We start from the raw sequence: 16,920 nt of genomic DNA on the forward strand, positions 1-16,920 counted from the left end.
TCTACACACTGATTTTCTCTTTGTTAATCCTATTTTACTCATATGGATTCAGTTATTGGTTTCAGTTCAGGGGATACCAAGCATATAGTTATGGTAAAATATTCTGTTCATGTATGAAAACATTCTAATGTTCTTGAAAATCGTTTTAATTGAAATACCTGGCTATTGTGGATTAGCTGTATGTTCCAAGCAGAATTTACAGTCAAAACAGTTCACAAGACATTCCGATCTGTGCCACAAGTTGTGTTTGACAGCTCAAATCTGTTCGCCACCTCAAAAGGTAGTATTGCCTCAGTGCGTAATTTAGATTTAAATTTCAGGTGAGCATCCCTTTAAAAGACTTCAGTTGTACTGCTTTGGAGGCAATGTTTTGAATAAAAATAAATATATTTCCATTTCAGATGAAAGCAGTGGCTGGTATGAAGATGTCTTACCAAGTACAACAGGCAATTAATACCTGCCCAAAAAATCCTGTGAGAGGTTTTAGACATGATGAATCATCTAGTGCACTGTGTTCACACCTCTACTCCATGATTCGAGGGAACCGTCAACACAGACGAGCCTTTCTAATTTCTTTACTCAATCTCTTTGATGACACTGCAGTAAGCACAACATTTCCTTCACTTAAAAAGAAGTTAAAATGCAGCATAACAAGCTTAAGTTCTCCTTTTAGGATGTATTTTTATGACATAATTATTGATAGCCTTGTCTCCAATGTAATTTTTTTACTTTCTAATATAAGGTATTTATCTGTGTAATAGAATACATGTTGCATCACTCTGTACCTTTTTATACTCAGTTTGGACTGATCAGAAATAATATATATGCAGGTATGACTAAATTTTGCATGTGTTGATGTTGTTTAGAGTGGATTTGGGGGCTCTATAGAATAAAAATTGTGATCATATTTTTTGCTCTAGACTGTTAGGGACACTGCAGAAGTATATGAATCCAGGATATTTCTACATGTATTTATGTGTAATTTTTTTCTTTAACTTCCAGAAGACAGAGGTCAATATGCTTTTGTACATAGCAGACAATCTAGCCTGTTTTCCTTACCAAACACAGGAAGAGCCACTGTTTATAATGCATCATATAGACATTACACTATCAGTTTCTGGTAGCAACCTACTACAGTCATTTAAAGAGGTATGTGCATTTATATTTTAGTATGTTTTTGATGGTGAAAACATAAGCTTCTCTATAATGTGGTCAGTTTTTCAGTGAATGCAGTACCATTATTATTGTGTGAACCAGTTGCATTACTTGGCATGTAAACAGTAGTCAAAAAACAAGCAACGCTGTCAGTTCTGACCTGTATCTGGTAGACACTAGTCAAAAACTCTGCTTACATTGCTGCTTATATTATTAAAAAAGAATGATGAATTTTTACATCAAATCTATATAATTTTCCAGAATGGCTGATTAACAGTTAATTGTATGCATCTGAAAGAACAGGACCCCAGAATCATCGTGGAATACTAGTTTGTTGTGGTTGTTTGTAAAATTTTAATAATAAAATCCAGTTGGCAGTTTATTTTGTTGTCAGGTAGCTGATGGCAGTTGCATTTGTGTTGCCTGAGAGATTTAAGATACACTGTTTATTGCAAGAGGGGAGTGGGCAGTATTTCTTAAGGCAGCACATAAGAACGTGAACCATGATAGACTACCTGTTGCTATTGCAACACACAAGCCTATGAGTGAGAGGCCTCTGCTTCCTAAAGACTTCAGCGTCTTCCTTTCCTAAATGACTATTACAGTAGAAGGTGCAAATTGTCAGGAAGCAAACCTGTTTCTAGAATGTCCAGTTTGACTAATAAATACAGAGTTGATGCCTGAAAGTTCACTCCTTGAAAAGTACTGTGCTTCAAACTCTCAACCTACCAAAGCTGATTTTTAATCTGCTAGAAACAGACAATACATTCTTCAGGTTGAGAACCATTGTGTAGCACCCAGCACTAAAAGGATGAGATCCTGCTTAGGTCTGTGTGCTGAAAAATCATACTGTGTGTAGTAATTATGCATATGTGAAATTCTGTACATCTACAAGTAATCATAGAACTAATCATAGAATCATAAAATGGCTAGGGTTGGAAGAGGCCTTAAAGATCACTTTGTTCCATCCCTCTGTTATGATCAGTGGCACCTTCCAATAGAGCGGATTGCTCAGAGATCCACTCAGCCTGGTCTTGAACAGTGCCAGGCATAGGGCAGCTGATTATTATTAATCATTATTAATTCATTATTAATATGATCACTTTCATCAGCCGTGTAATTAGTGTCACAGAATTTTAAGGGACAAGGATCTAAAACCAGCTTAGATACCAAAGTACATGTGGAAATCTCTGTGATACACAGAAATTATATTCAGGTGAATGAAAAACAGAATTCTCTTCCTGATTTATTGCATTTGGCCTTCTACTGTGTTTTGCTGTCACTGCTAATGAACTTCATCAGTCTTTTAATGATAACATACCAGGGGAGTGCTTGTTGCTTCTGTATGCACCTTGCAAGAAAATTTGGGTTTTGGATAAATTTTTCAGTATCTTTTTTGCCATAAATAATTTTAAGACTATCAAGTTACAAATTAAAAACATTGTTTAGGGAATTCTAATGTAAGCTAGTAATGATTTTGGACAGATTGTTTAGGAACATACATGATATTACTTACCCTAATTTTGGATTGTGAATAAACTTCCCTGTCTTGCAGTCTATGGTGAAAGACAAAAAAAAGGAAAGAAAGCCTTCATCGGATGAGGAGACTGAGAGTGACAGTAACAGTGGTAGCGGGAGTGAAAGTGAGGAGGAAGCTTCCAAGCCTCGCAGGTTACGGAAACGAGTGGACTCTGATTCAGATTCTGATGAAGAGAATGATATAAATGCAGTGATGAAGTGTTTACCTGAAAATTCAGCTCCTTTAATTGAATTTGCTAACGTCTCCCAAGGCATATTACTACTTCTGATGCTGAAACAGCATCTAAAGAACCTCTGTGGATTCTCTGATAGGTAAGGCTATTTAGATAATAGGACACTTGTTATGTTAGTATGCAGTGAGTTGTTTAGAAGTTTTTTCCATTTATTTGAGTGTAACTAGTTGTTTAAGCAATGAATTTGTGTAACAGAAAAAAAAAAAGTTATTAAGTTGAACTTTGGCTTTAGAAACCCCCATTATTTAATTTCTCATGAGGCTATCTATTGTATATGGAATGATTCAAAGATAAATACTTGGAGATTTTAAGAGCATTTTGTTCAAATCACTCTGGACTTTCCTTAAAAGGTCTTCTCTTTTGTTTTCTTTAAACAGTAAAATTCAAAAATATTCTCCATCTGAATCTGCAAAAGTTTATGATAAAGCTATAAACAGGAAGACAGGAGTGCATTTCCATCCAAAACAAACTTTGGATTTTCTGCAGAGTGATATGGCTAATTCCAAGATCACGGAAGAAGTGAAGAGGAGTATTGTAAAACAGTACTTAGATGTAAGTAAAGTTGCTTTGCAGAAATCTGAAATCCTTAACACAGTATAAACTTCAAAATACATTTCAACATGTAAAGTTCCTGGTTGTCGTATGTGATGTGTGGATCTTCCTTTCAGGATGTTCAGCAGGACTGTATTTCAAGGATTTCTAATAAGTTTAAACTCAACAATAATTAATTTCAGCTAAAAGATATTCATCTTTATGGAGTGTTTTCCTATATCTGGTATACACATTGTATACCTCTCCCATATTACTTGTTCACTTTATTCCTTACTCTTTCCATCACGGGAACCACCATGGATGTGGTTTATTAACTGTCCCTCACCCTGCACCAATATCAGTTAGAGAAAACTTGCCATTTGGAAAACACAGGAAGAAAGCTTTTGTGTATCTACGAAGAAAAAATCAGGAAGTTAAGTTTGTAGAGCACAACATAAGCTATTCAAGTTGTCTGCTGTTTGTTTTACCCTGTTTCATTACATTGCTACTTGTTTCTAACATAATGTTATGTGATGTAAATGTCCATGTTTGAAGTTACAAAGTGAACTGATCTTCTTTTTTAATAGTTCAAGCTCCTTATGGAACATTTGGATCCTGATGAAGAGGAAGAAGATGGAGAGGTGTCAGCTAGCACAAATGCTCGGAACAAAGCAATTACCTCGCTGCTTGGAGGAGGCAGCCCTAAAAACAATGCAGCTGAGACAGAGGACGATGAAAGTGATGGGGAGGATAGAGGAGGAGGCACTTCAGGGGTGAGGCGGAGGAGGAGTCAACGTATTTCGCAGCGTATTACGTAAAATGATTTTTATGTGCTTATAAATGTCAGTTTATTATATTAAATGTACACCAAGTAATGTAATCCACATGAAAAAAAAGCATTTTGTAGATAGAGATTCTCTACTTAACCATTTATACAACTTTTGTAGAAAGTTTAACAGAAAAGACAATAAAAAAAAACCAAACTAGAAAATGAGATTTATCCCGTATAAAAAGTTATTAATTCTCCTTTGGAATGTACTGTGTGTTATCCTTTTTATTGTTGCCAAGTTTTTATGTAGCTTTATGATTCATGTGTATATATAATTTTATATATCAATAAGAGATAAAGACACGGGTACAAATTAAGAGTATGTGGTTTTACAAGGATATGTTAACCCCTTGGCGCTGGCGGTCGCGGTGCGTCTCATTGCCGGCAATGGAATGTGTGCCGGGGAATCCCAACTCCCGGCGTCAAGGGATTAAAAGCAATAAAAGCAATAATTTCACTAAAGTTCTTTTGTGTAACACTTGGTCTTTTTTCCCCCAATGTTTTAGTCATTGAGAAGGTCAAAACGAAATTCAGACTCTACGGAGTTGGCAGCACAGATGAATGAAAGTGTTGATGTCATGGATGTCATCGCTATTTGCTGTCCAAAGTACAAAGACCGACCACAAATTGCAAGAGTAGTACAGAAAACCAGCAATGGCTTCAGTGTTCAGTGGATGGCAGGCTCCTACAGTGGCTCCTGGACAGAGGCTAAGCGCCGTGATGGCCGCAAACTGGTGCCTTGGGTAGACACTATTAAAGAGTCAGACATTATTTACAAAAAAATTGCTCTAACGAGTGCTAATAAGCTGACTAATAAAGTTGTGCAGACTTTACGATCGCTGTATGCCGCCAAGGATGGAACTTCCAGCTAATGAATTTGTACGTGCAGCCAAATTTACAGGAATTGAAATAACAGAAAAACTTGAAATACCAACTTTCTGGCAAAAAAAAAAAAAAATCAGTTAAATGAAGAGTAAGAATGGAACCTGGGACGCGGGGAAAAAAGAAGGAAATGTTTGGTAAACATTTTTGTGGGAGCTTCCTTCGCTGTTGTGCAGCAGAAACTTCTCAGTTCATTTTTACTCCCACTGTATTATAGTTTAACAAAAAAATTGTTTATATCTTGAAAAAAAACCTTTCTGTTTAAAAGAATAAACAAGTGAATGTTGGAAATTAGTCTGTTAATGTTCTTAATAAAGTGTTCTTGGAGTTTAACCTAGCAGCGGATGGCTTTCTTTAGCTTAGCCCAGTTTCCAGGAAAGCATTGTTTTTCCAGGCTGTAAAGTGGCAGAATCTCCTGGATATATAATTTATTCTGTTGAAGAGAAAAAAAAAAAAGAAAAAAAAGCATGCAGTATCTATGACCTATCTGCAGGAGGAGTTTTTGTAAATGTAGATTTTGATGTATTAGGTCACCCTGAAATAATACAAGAAAAGGGATCCCCAGCAAATCTGGTGGAACGAATACTGCAATAAATTTTTTTACTTCTCTTTGTTACTTGTCTGTTTCCATTTGAATTTCTTATTGTAAAGATCTGTTTAAATCCATTTATATTATTTTGCAGTCTTTTATGTAAAATTTACTATATCAGTGGGTTTCAAAACAAGACATAAAATATTGTTTATACAGTTTGTATAGGCTGACTTCTGAATAATTGGTATCTTTTTATTTTTATCCCTAGAAGGGTGTAAACACAAGTTAACTCCAGGGTTTTATTGTATCCTGCAATATTTAGTATTAACTATATGATTTAGCACTGTGCCAAACACATTTTCAAGAGTACATTTTGATATAAAAAGAAACTATAGTTTATTCCTTGTATGCTTCAATTTCTTTCTAATGCTGTCCAAGTGGTAATTTATGATTAGGGAAAGCTGAATGACTCTTCTGCTTGGGCAAACTGGCCATGTATACATTTCTCTGGATTAATACAGAGAGGCTTGTGTCAAGAGGAGCTAGCTACCAGTGTCTGAGGAGTGAATGGGTATGAATCTGGGCAATTACACTACATTCCTTCACAAATGATTTTTTTTTTTAATGTTTGTATATTAGACTAATTTTTTTACTAATTAAAAGATGTTTTCACATTTTGTAAATTGAAAAAATGCTATTGAAATCTTCCAGAAGCGTTTGCTTCAACTGCCTTGCCACAACCTTTCATAAGCAGTTTGTCTTCCTAGAGAGCAAGAAAAGCAGCATATTTGCAAACAGGAAAAAAATCTAAAAACAGCTAAACTTTGTAGGAAGCTATTAAACCCTGATGTCTTGTCAAATGTATTTATCGGAAACAGGTGTTCCTCAACATAACTGTATTTCTATTATGTTTTGTTTCTTCTAAAAATTTAATATATGCTAGGAAGCTGTTTTTATGAAACTAACTTGCAGAATTCTAAGACATTATTCAATTTGTGAGGAATAGTAACAGTATTCCAAAATGCTAATATGTAAAAAAACCAAACAACGCATTAAACAAATTATTAATAACTCTTTAGAATCCAGTTAGTAAATTGTTGGAGAATGCCTTTTTGCTGTTTCACCAGTGGAATTTTTCTGAACAGAAATGTTTTAGCACCTCTTTGTTTGATAGTGTTGATAGTGTTCTCTTCCCCATACAAAAAGGCTCCTCCTTGGGCCAAGGTCGGTATTGTTAGAGGAGGGAGAAGAAGAAGAAGCAGGAGTCAGCCCTCTGCAGCTCTGGAAACAGAACATTTTGTAGCAAACAATGGAAGAATATATTTCTCAGGGCCAAGTGCAGCTTTTATACTGGCAAACTCATACTTGGAGACTTAGAGGGCTTATATGACGTGTCAGATAGTGCTTGATAAGCAGAGTTGAAAATACTTCACCAAGAAATTCCCAAGTGATAAACCCAAGGATTTCATACAGTGGCAGTTTTAGATTAAGTTGGCTGTTAGTAATTCTGATGCAATGATATTAAAACAACTTATTTTTAATAGCTAATGCAGATATTTCTTTGTTAATTTCATGTGGCTTTTCCAATAGCAAAGATCGGGGGATTCAATTTGTTTGGTATTTATTGGAATAAAATTATCAGAAAGAAGTTATAATTAAACAATATAAACCTGAAGTCTAAAGTTGTCTTAGTTGAGAGGATTTAGGCCATTACTATATTGTAAAATATGCCAGTGGCATACGTGCTCCTTGATGGGATGTGATGGCTGTTATATAATTTACAGTTATAAAGTTGATTATAGATTATTAAATGAATTGAATATGATTCTTACTAGTTAAGGGTTGAATTTTACCCTCCCAAAGGGCAGAGTAATGCCTAGCCTGATTTTGCCGTTCACAAGTACTCTGGTTACCTGCTGTGGAAGGGAAAGGCAGCAGTACCCCGTTTTGGGAAACAAACTCCTGTTTGATGTGCGTGTCTTGGGCTGATGGTTCTGTGCTGAGTGGAGTCAAGTGCCCAGTCTCGACACCAGTGGCAGCAGTGCCGGGCTCAACCTCTTGAGCAGCAACTGCAGTTTTACCAGCATGAACGACATAAGTTGCAACAGCACATACCAAGATAAGAATTTTTTTACAGGAGAAAGTGTTTGGTTTGGTTTTGTTTTTTGTTTAAGTGCTGCAGTGCAGTAATTGATCCAGTGACACAATTTTACTCCTTTGTATTGACACAGCTTTGTAGTATTTTTTCACTGTATGGCTATAGATTTTTACATATATAACTATAAGATTACTGAATTTTTTATTCTTTCTGCTTTCTCCCTTTGAGTACAGCATCTGTACATGGAACTTAGGTTGCAGTGGCTTACCTAACTAAGGGGTATAAGCTTTTAGAATTAACACTAGCCATATTGTACTTTTTAAGAAAACACAGACACTTCCACAATCTAAATAAGAATGAAATTATTATTTTTAATCTTCCACTTCAGTACTGTAAAATTTCAGAATAATTCTTGAATATTTTCAAGATCACAATAGTTTTTGACAGAACTGTAATTATATGTATTTTTTTAAATTATTCAGTAACACCCTTTTGTATTTTTGAGGTTCTTTATTGCTTATATTAACAACTCTAATGTGTATAAAGTAGGCATGGGGAATATTCAGCATAAGTATTTTAGTGAGGTGTGGCCATTAAAAAAAAAAAAAAAGCTATTTAAATTTTTAAAATTCAAGTCAAACTTTAGCCTTTGTTTTGCTGTTGTGGTGTCACTAGGTAAGAAGTGTTACTGTGGAATAATTAGGTTGTGCTAAACAGTTGCTCTAATATGAAATACCTTGCAGCCCTGAAATAGCTCTTAAATGTGTTTGTGGCTTATGTAAAAAAAAAAAAAAAAAAAAAAAAAAAAAAAAAAAAAAAAAAAAGTTTTTAATCAGGTCTGGCTCATCTGGTGCTAGTTAACAACAGGACATTCTGCCAAATGCAAGTGTTAATGATATTCCAGGGGAACGAACAGATGAGTTCAGCTGATCCTTTGCTTTGACTCTGAGCCCCAGGCAGATCTTAGTGACGCTGAATTCGGACAAACACCTTTTCTATGCTTTCCTATGTCCCAACACTCCAGAACTCTCATGCCCTACACATAGCAGGAGTGCACGCCACAATTCCTATATCCTAGTATTCCTCCACTCACCAAAGAGCCACACCATGATAGTATGAGCATTTCCATATCCTTCAGAGAATTTGTCATCTTATCACTGAAGTTCTGAGTTGTAATGGGCGAGTTCTTAATGTAAGTAGCAAGTTTTTAGATCTCATGGTTCCTTGACTAAATATTAAAGTGTTATTGTTATATACAAATAAGTTCATAGTATTTTCATATTTCATTTATTTAAAATAAATGTTTTAAGAGTTCAGTTTGGATCCTTCCAAAATGAAACGTGCAAGTTTTTAATCCTAGAATGTGCACCTTTCTTACTATGCTCACGGTGCTCAAATTATGCCTGGGCGCCTGTAAATCATCCAGGGAATCCATATTTGGATTATTCTTGGAGACCTCTTGGCGGTCTGTGTTCACCCCATCAGACATAACTTGATAATTTATAATTTCTGCGTTATTCAGGGGCGGTGCAGCTGCCTGCACTGCTCACAGCCACCCGAACTGTGAGGTCAGATGTCCTCCAAACACTCCTTGCCCTGCGGGATCGGGAGCACTGGCGGGGGCAGGGGAGGGTTTGTCCTGCTCAGGCCACCAACACCAGCAGAGTGGTGGCCCAAGGGTGCGCTGTGTCCTTGGCAATTATCCCAGGGGAGGGACTCCCTGATGGAGTCACAGCCAGACGTCACCAGTGGCTGCCTGTCCCACCTACAGTGTCCGGCACCGAGTGCCCCGTGTTACTCGTTATTTCAGCAGCTTCTTAAAACAGTCTCGTTGAGCTTCAAAGGAGCTTTGCTCCATCGCTGTTCTTTGTGCGGCTGCGTTGAAAGGCTCCTATTTCTATTTTGAAATAAGATCCTGCTTCCCAAAATCTAGAAAGGCGGTTTATCTGATTTCAGCCCCACTTTCCTGGGGCCTGGTCATTAACCGGGGTGTTGCAGCTGTGCCTGCAGTGCAGCCTCTGCCTCACAGCCCTGTGGTCACCGGCACTGTGCTGTGTTGGGTGGGTCACTGCTGGTGCTGGCTGCACCTCACTCCCCACGCTGTCCATCAGCTCACTTCCAATGCACTTCCTCCTTTCCCTTCTCCCAGGAGGGCTTCTGCTTTTGTTTTACCTATCCCTTATTTGTATTTCTCTACCCAGCTATACAAGGCTACAAAATCTGCTGGAAACATCCCCATTTTGTCACTATGTGTAATTTATTTTTGAGAAAACATTCAGGGGGCCATCTGCTTTTCATTTTGACTTCACAAGCACAGATTGAAGACAGGGGTTTTTTGAGCAAGTCTTTCAGTCTCTTATTTTGCATGTTTTGTGTTGGTTTTTTTTTTTTTTTTTTTTTTTTTTTTTTTTTTTTTTTTTCTCTTAGGATTCATGATTGTACAGAAATACTCCCTCACTGCACTAAAATTCCTGAAAGCCAGAAATACATGTGTAGAAGGAGACATTTAGTGAGTTTCCTGCTTAGACTAAATGTATTCAGTGAGCACAGGCAAACAAAATCTGATGATTCCTTGAGAAAATCTATTTGCTTCTTATTTATGAGAGCTTTTTTATTTTGAATAGTCTCATGTGGAGGTAGATGTTCAGATTCAAGGTCAGCCTTGAACATCACCTGTGCAATGAGTCCCTGCAGTTCCATCTCCGCTGACAAACCCGCAGGACAGATTCATGTAATACCAAGTTCTCTGTGATTTGGATCACTCTTCATCAAGGCTTTTTATTTGCTGTCCAAAAGTACTACTGTTGTTCCACTAAAGAGACAGAAGATTCCTTCCCTTGGGGTTGAAATCCATGTGAAATAATCGATGCAGAAGTTGTTATTAAGTCTGTGTTCAGCCTTTGAGTCATCCAGACCAAACTTTCCAAACCAGCCACGTACAGCCTTCTATACCCTGAGTTTTTTCCTTTGGACAGCTGATCCCAGTTACAGGATCCTCCATGGTTGGTGTAAATTTTTCCTACCTCTGAGTAGGAAAGTCAAGTAATTTTTAATTAATTCCCTTAGCTGGGAAGCCCACTCTGGCCACATCTTTAATGTCATACTAGGTATTTGTAGGAGGGTGCACATAATAGGTAATACAAGGCATGTTTTACCCTCAGAAGGCCCTTTTCAAATTCAGGTACTTTTTGAACTTTCCTTCCATCTATTACTTGTATCGTTCCATATTAGGAAAAGAAAAAAAGTCCCTCCCTTATTTTAGTGCTTTTGAAAAATTCCCAGGGTAGTCTTTTGGTGCTTTACCTTCTATGTGTTATCTCAAACTGACAATATTATTTCAAAAGCAAGTTCTAGGGTTGTATTTATTGTTTGGGTAGTAGTGAAGTTTTGTTCCCTTTTTTTTCTACAAAATTTACAAATTGTAGTGCAGATTTATCTTGTGTACACATTCCAATGCCACACACCGTTTGTTGAAGCCTATGTAGGATCCTCAAAATTCCATAGCTGAAGACACTCGCTTCCATCTTCAGAAGGCGTGAGTTTGACTTTGAGGAGAAAGGGAGCCCGAAAGGAAACTTCACTTGTGTGTTCCTCTTGAAACCTAACTATTTCTCTTCCTTTAGTGGCCAGAGGTTTTGGAGAGAAAACATAAATGCCAGCCCTGTGTAACTTGATCTGTCTTTTCACAGAATTTGAAATCTTGTTAGTAGTCTGTAAGTTTAAATGTCTCGGCCATAGCTCTGGCTTAGGGACACTTCCACTGAAGGTGCTTCTCTCATGTCAGCCAGTGGTAAGTACCATTGACTTCATTATCCTTGACTCCTTTAATAATCAAGATTTCATATTAAAGAACCAAAATAGTTGAAGTAGTATGTTCTTACTTTTGTAGCTTTATCCTTTTCATCTTCTTATTTTAATTCTTGCACTTTTTTGGGTTTTTGAAGTTGGTGTTGGGTGTTGTCTCCAATATCTCTTTTTGGGGTTTGGTTAGTGGGGTTTTTTTCAAGTTTTGTTTTCAGTTTTACTTCTACTTTTGCTTTGTTGTTTTTTAAAACTTCCTGAAATAACCTCCTGAAATAAAACTTGACTTTTTAAAGCTTTCTGACAGAAAACACCACAGAAAACAAAGATCAAAACATATTAAAATGTTAAATGTGTAATGTACAGAACACAACCTCTATATAGGATTAATCCAAAGAAAATATTCATATGCTTTATCTGTGAAGCTTCCCTATCTTCTGTTCAGATGGAAGTGTCATGCTATTAGAGTGCTAAAGGAAGCTTAGGTTTCTTTTGGATGAGATTCCTAAAAAGCAGTGGCAGTGGCTGGTTGCCCCAGCACCCAGCCCCAGCAACATCTCAGTGCAAGTGTCCATAACAACAGCCTCAGCAATGGCTTTTAGTGACGGTTGCCATGGCACCACCCTGGCTCTGTCAGGAGAAGGGGTTGCCGTGGTCCTGCTGCACTGCCAGCCCTGAGGAGCCTCTACCAAGGCATCCTGCAGGGAATGACAACAGAAGGCATCCTGCTGGCACTCTGAGCAATACTCCTGCATCAGCTACAGAGCTGACAGAGAGAGATACTAAATCACAGCTGGGAAACCTCTGGGTCATCCTGTATCTAGTGAGTAATATGCACATGCAGATAAGCAAGTTTAAAACTCAGAAGTTGTGCTTTTACATGTTTCTATGTAAGGAAGAAAAAAAGGCTTTTAATGTTTTAAATGAGGTTTCTTACATAGTGACTGTGGTAAAGGATGTCAAGCAGCTGCTGAGGTTAATGACCTGCAGTGTAAAGTTCATAACTTTTCCCATCATCTTGCCATTAATTGGCAAGTGCTGCACTGTTCTCTCACTGCTTGGTTAACAAAATTAACCTGGCATTTCTGTATCACAGTAGAGAAATTGGAACGGAACAGAACAGAATAGAATAGAATAGAATAGAATAGAATAGAATAGAATAGAATAGAATAGAATAGAATAGAATAGAATAGAATAGAACAGAACAGAACAGAACAGAACAGAACAGAACAGAACAGCACAGCACAGCACAGCACAGCACAGCACAGCACAGCACAGCACAGCAATGGTTGGAAGGGATCTACAACAATCATCTAATCCAATTGCCATTTCCAAAGACCTTTTTTGCTAATCCAAAGAACACTTTAGGTCTGACCAAAGGTTAAAGCCTATTGCAAATGGCACTGTCCAAATGCCTCTTGAACACTGACAGCCTCGGGGCATTGACCACCACTCCAGGATACCTGTTCTCCTCTGTGACCACACACAACCCTTGTGGTAAGGAAATGCTTCCTAGCATTCAGTCTGAACCTCCCCGGCTTCAGCTCTGAACCATTCCTATACATCCTGCCCCTGGGTGCCAGGGAGAAGAGCTCAGCACTTCCCAGTGCCCTTCCCTTCCTCCTGAAGCTGTGGAGAGCAGTGGGGTCACCCCTCAGCCTCCTCTTCTCCAGAGTGGACAAGCCCAAAGACTTCAGCTGCTCCTCACAGGAGGCTCCAGCTCTGTTTCCCTCCTCAGGACGCAGTGAAGGACCTTCCCCTCCCTCATCTGCAGGGCGCAGCAGGGCCCCCTGAGGCCGCCCCAGGCTGAGCCCCGCGGGGCCATCCCCAGCCCGGGCCGGCTGCGCTGTGCTCGGTGCTCTGGGATGGGGTTTGTCCTCGGGGCTGCCCGGGCACTGCTGACCCACACTGAGCCCAGCACCAGCCAGCCCCACCTCCTCTGCAGCTGTCCAGACACTCCTCTCCCACTTTATCTCTGCCCGGTGTGACTCCATCCCAGGTGCAGAATTCAGCATTTGGACTTGTCAAATTTCACCCCATTTAAGATTGCTCAGTGCTCCAATCTATCTAGATCCCTCTGCAAAGGCCTCTTGTCCCTCAAAAGAATACACAGCAGCTCCCAGGCTGGATCATCAGCAAACCTGCTACTGGTGCATTTACCTGCTGCATCCAGACCATGTACAAATACATTGAGCAGAACAGACACTGTAACACTGTAATGAGGATTCTGTCTGTGTCTGGCATTGCTATTCTTCACTCTTCTTCTTTTTTTTTCCCAAAGAGGCTGCTTTGAAGACTTCCCATGCTGGCCACTAACCCAAAATTAAAACAAAGTTACATTTCTAAACATTTATTCTATGCAAAGTGTAAACAGACATTTGCTTGGGAATGTTAAGTACTTTTAGGAATCCAGGAAACTTCTGGAAAAGAAAGCCAAACGTGTCCTGGGCTGCATCCAGAGCCCCGTGGGCAGCAGGGGAGGGAGGGGATTCTGCCCCTCTGCTCTGCTCTGCTCTGGTGAGACCCACCTGGAGCTCTGCATCCAGCTCTGGGGCCCCAGCATAAGGTAGCTCCTGCTGGAGGCCGTGAAGATGATTAGAAGGGATGAAGAACCTCTGCTCCGAGGACAGACTGAGAGTTGGGATTGTCCAGCCTGCAAAAGAGAAAGCTCTTTCCACTACCTGGAGAGGCCCCACAAGGAAGTTGGAGAGGGATTTTTTACATGGATAGATAGTGGTAGGACAAGGGGGAATGGGTTTAAACTGAAAGAGGATCAACTCAAGTTGTAGAGAAGGCATTTTTTCTGTTGAAGGTGGTGAGTCACTGGAACAGGTGAGAGGCTGTGATCAAAAAACCCAAAGAGATGGCAAAAATGAGGCAGGCTGTATAAAGAAGGAAAAATTACCAACTTCTTCCTATTCCAAAGTTTCAAATTCTGCAATTTGGTGCTTGAGGCAAATCTTAAGCCTTCAAATTTGAACATAAGCATTAACTTCTCTTTCAGCTTTCCAAGAGAAACTTTGGCCCTAAAAAGTTAAGCAAGTAATAGGGGAATTAAACTGTAAGGCAGTTCAGATTAGTAAATACAAATACAGTTGTATTTCGACTACCTTTACTAGGACACAAGAGAAAATGGGCTTTTTAAAATTTGTTTCTAAAAGGTTCAATGATTTAACAGACTTTATTTGTTTGATCCTTATAACTTCTATGACAGCAGACCTCCTCAAGGGTTTTTTAATGTCTGTTTCAAGACTTCATCAATTTCAAATGACTGTTTCTCTCAGAAAAAGACATTCTAAACAGTTTCCTCCTCTTCAGCCCTAAAAGTGGCATCACAGAAGAAGAGAAATTGCAAAAAAAATTTTGAGGGTGCATGGAAGCACCTTGGTTAAGAGAACACTGTTGATAATCCTCTCATGTCCCAAGTGTTTTTTCTCACTGCTGTGGCTCTGCAGGAGCAGCTCTGCCTGCCCATGCTCTGCTGCTGTCACAGCTCAGGCAAAATGTGAGTTCAGTGCTGACATCCTGACTGGGAGGTCTTTGAACTGCCTCTAACTGCCCTTGTGTTAATGTTTTGTGGTGCTGTGGATCAAGAGAGTATTTCCTACACCACCATTAAAATGAAAAGGACTGACTTCCTTCTCACAGATGGCTGTGGGCATAACGAGATTTCCACACTTGGCTAAACCAGTATTTTCCACAGTATTTTTCCACCAGGAACAGAAAGTACTTCTTGATTAGTTGTTTGCTGCCACTCTGAAGAAACACAGTATTACACTTTGGGTAAAGTCACAGTTTGATGCTTGGACTGGTTCTTCAATGGCAGTGGCCCCTTTCATTTGAAGATGATCAAACCCAACCCTGAGTATTGCACTCTGGTCAATCCTGTGGGAAAAGGTGATGGACATTCTGAGGAGTGCTAAAAGAGACATGGCAAGTCTGGACCTCTGATCCTACAGGAACTGTCAGTTCTATCCTGGCATGTGTGTAATCCTGTAACAGTCTCCCTCTGAACCTTATGTTTGCCAAGATGCAGCTTCACTTGGAAATACAAAATTTTTAGGTTTTTAAACTATTACTGTAGGTGCATCCGCTGACAGCAGGGAGAAGGAATTCTGCTGACCTGAGATATTCTAGAATACGTGGTTTTATTGCAAGGGTCGTGGGTAAAAAGGGCCTTGCCTTCAGCCACCAGCCTCGGCTGAAGGGAAGTCTCAAAGAGAGAGGGTGAAAGAACAAGGGGGTAGAAATTAAGCGAGAAAGGAGCGAGGGAGTAAGGTGGCAGGGGTCAGAGAGCAGGGGGAAGAGGTAAGAGAGCAAGAGAGCAGGGAATAGAGGTAAGAGCAAGAGTAGGGGGCAGAGAGGCAAAGATGCAAGAGCAGAAGAGGAGCTAAGAGAGCGAGGTCCTTCTTACAATGCATTATATCCCCTTTTGTGATGAATATTCTAATTTACAGCGACCAACCAATACAAGACACAAAATCCTATAGAATCTACATATAGCCTATAAGAACTACTACATTACCATACTATATTTTAAACTCTAAAAACTACTCTTTAGACTTTTCTGTTTTGCTACATTGACCTTTGGTTTCTTAGCTAGCAGAAGGGTATCATTCCATCAAAAGGGATTCTTCTTCAGCTAGCTAGGCTATTGTTTTCCAGTTATATAGTAACTAAGACTTGGTATCCCATAACACAAAGTAAGCTTCCGTTTCTATTTCGATTATAGGTTTCGTATTTTCAGAATCTTTTGATAAGCAATCATATTTATAAGGTCTCCCTGATTCATCTTCCCCAACAATTACAGTTTGGGGTGACAGTAATTAACCACTGGAAATTAATACACCTTTGATTTCCATGAAAAAATCAGATTTCTTCACCACAAAATAAAAACTACAGCTGTTGGGAAAAAGCCACCACAGCTGCATCTCTTCAGACATCATAACTACTTGATGGTCACTGAGCACATGAGAAATTTTTCTACAAACCCCCAGGGGTTGCTGGAGGTCTAAACAGCAGCCTCCTGCAGATGGATGAACAGCTACATTTTTTTACCCTAGTAAGTACTTGCCCGTTGTGTCTCACACTGCGGCCTGACTTTCCTAATAGAAGTGTATTTTTCATTTTCATTTCTGACTATTTGGTAGCTTACTTCTTTCTACCAATCACTCAAACTCTTCTGAGATTTTTTAAAACTACTGCACAAGTAGGCTGGGTTTAAAATGAGGTAGTGTACATGTACATATACAGTCTAGTGGTATATAGCAATAATTAATAGTGCTACATGTATAAATCAGTTATAGCAGAAACTAATAAA

General features: G+C 39.0%; 1 protein-coding gene across 4 annotated transcripts in view; it reads left to right on the forward strand.

The window, feature by feature from the left end:
• Positions 1 to 5,785, forward strand: part of NIPBL (NIPBL cohesin loading factor) — a 139,939-nt gene extending 134,154 nt beyond the window's left edge. For 3 of the 4 annotated variants that reach the window (XM_066181067.1, XM_066181064.1, XM_066181066.1), the window contains 6 exons: positions 402 to 602; positions 1,003 to 1,149; positions 2,711 to 3,006; positions 3,305 to 3,479; positions 4,046 to 4,231; positions 4,794 to 5,785. In XM_066181067.1, coding sequence (XP_066037164.1) covers positions 402 to 602; positions 1,003 to 1,149; positions 2,711 to 3,006; positions 3,305 to 3,479; positions 4,046 to 4,231; positions 4,794 to 5,159 — 1,371 coding nt within the window. In that variant the 3' untranslated portion in view covers positions 5,160 to 5,785. Of the gene's footprint in view, positions 1 to 401; positions 603 to 1,002; positions 1,150 to 2,710; positions 3,007 to 3,304; positions 3,480 to 4,045; positions 4,273 to 4,793 lie in introns of all 4 variants that reach the window. The other variant, XM_066181065.1, reaches the window with a different exon arrangement.
• The last annotated feature ends 11,135 nt before the right edge of the window (positions 5,786 to 16,920 follow it).

This window comes from Chamaea fasciata, unplaced genomic scaffold (genome assembly GCF_029207755.1).
Source record: "Chamaea fasciata isolate MVZ Bird 193981 ecotype frontalis unplaced genomic scaffold, bChaFas1.0.hap1 SCAF_4, whole genome shotgun sequence".
In the NCBI taxonomy this organism is placed as follows: Eukaryota; Metazoa; Chordata; class Aves; order Passeriformes; family Sylviidae; genus Chamaea; species Chamaea fasciata.